The sequence below is a fragment of the Austrofundulus limnaeus genome, unplaced genomic scaffold, assembly GCF_001266775.1.
Source record: "Austrofundulus limnaeus strain Quisiro unplaced genomic scaffold, Austrofundulus_limnaeus-1.0 Scaffold464, whole genome shotgun sequence".
Lineage (NCBI taxonomy): Eukaryota > Metazoa > Chordata > Actinopteri > Cyprinodontiformes > Rivulidae > Austrofundulus > Austrofundulus limnaeus.
This window is the reverse complement of record NW_013952866.1, coordinates 49,304-50,660: the sequence shown is the minus strand read 5'-3', so window position 1 is coordinate 50,660 and position 1,357 is coordinate 49,304. Positions and strand designations below refer to the sequence as shown.

The following is a 1,357-nucleotide window of genomic DNA, read 5'->3' as shown; positions in this document are numbered from 1 at the left end:
GTGTGAAAGACAGATATTTACTGGTTGGACTGGAGAGAGTGGAAAGTTGGTTTAACCAAGGCTGAAGCTGAAGATACAGAAGGTCAAACTACAGGAGCTGTTCATCTGAGGGACATGTTAGTCTAAAAGACATTTAACCATGAAATGTTCAGTTTGTGATGTTTATATGACATACACCCAGCCCCTCGGACACTTAGCTAGTTTACAACATTTATGCAGAGTAAAAGAATAAAATAAAAACTTGTTGGACTGATTTGACATGATGTCCTGAGACGTTGCAGCTGATAGGAGTCATAAAGCAGAACAGGGGGACGTTAGATGACCTGACGCCATAAATGTGTTAAATGAGTGAAGGAAAATATGAGCACCAAGCAACAACCCTAGGTTCTCCCCTGAGAACCAGACCAAACATTTTATGTGCAACCCTGTTAATAAAATATGAGTGTGATGGAGGTAACAGAATTACCTTTCTCTTTTCATCATCGGGGTAGGTCCAGTAGGACAGGTAATATCCTGACAGCACACACCATCTTCTGTGCCACGCTCCAAAGCCACTGACGTCTTCAAACATGGTCTGAGACAAGAACAGGTCCTCACTAAAACATATTTATTTATTCACAGGTCCTAGCTGCAGTGTGATCAGACAAGCATGGGATGATTGAATCCACTGCTCACCAGGAAGCCCCTCTCCTCCACCTTTGAGCCCACTTCACACTGCATCTTCAGGTGGATGTGGCCCTCCAGGGGACACAGGAACGGCACCTTAAAGACAAACAGGAAGCACTTTATAAAAAACTCAGGAGTTAAAATAACATCAGCAGTACAGAAAGTTATTTATCAGTTTTCCACACAAACAAACATTCTGACTAACAGTAACCTTTGTATGAAACAAGTCACAGAGTGGTTCTCTCTCACTTCCTTCAAATCTGATCTAAAAGACAGATATCATACAGGTCACTGTCTGCTCAGAGAAAATACACAACCTGAAAGTATTCATACCCCCTCAACCCCACAGAGTCAACACTTTGTGGACCACCTCTCACTTTCACTCCAGCTGTGAGTGTCTAGATTTATTTGTCCATAAATTTAAATTGAACCACCAGCAACACACATGAACCATGAAACCATAAAACCTGGGAGAAGATAAAAAGCCACCAAACAAACTCCAAACAGTGAACAAACATCCAGTCTGCAGCTCAGACTGGAAGCAGTGGATCTGAACAACAGGATTAGAAGTCTGGGAGTCCAGTTTAGGGCTGCAACTAATGATTATTTTAATAATCCATTAATCTGTCGATTATTTTTTCTATTAATCGATTAATCGGCCAAATCATTAAAACACTTAATTACATAAATA

At 40.9% G+C, this 1,357-nt stretch overlaps 1 protein-coding gene across 1 annotated transcript in view; it reads right to left on the bottom strand.

Annotated features, from left to right (window-relative positions):
- Positions 1 to 1,357, bottom strand: part of anln (anillin, actin binding protein) — a gene marked incomplete in the record, with an annotated part of 35,915 nt that overhangs the window by 4,424 nt on the left and 30,134 nt on the right. Inside the window, 2 exon segments of the mRNA XM_014025272.1 lie at positions 467 to 574; positions 676 to 762. Of these exon segments, the coding sequence (XP_013880726.1) occupies positions 467 to 574; positions 676 to 762 (195 nt within the window).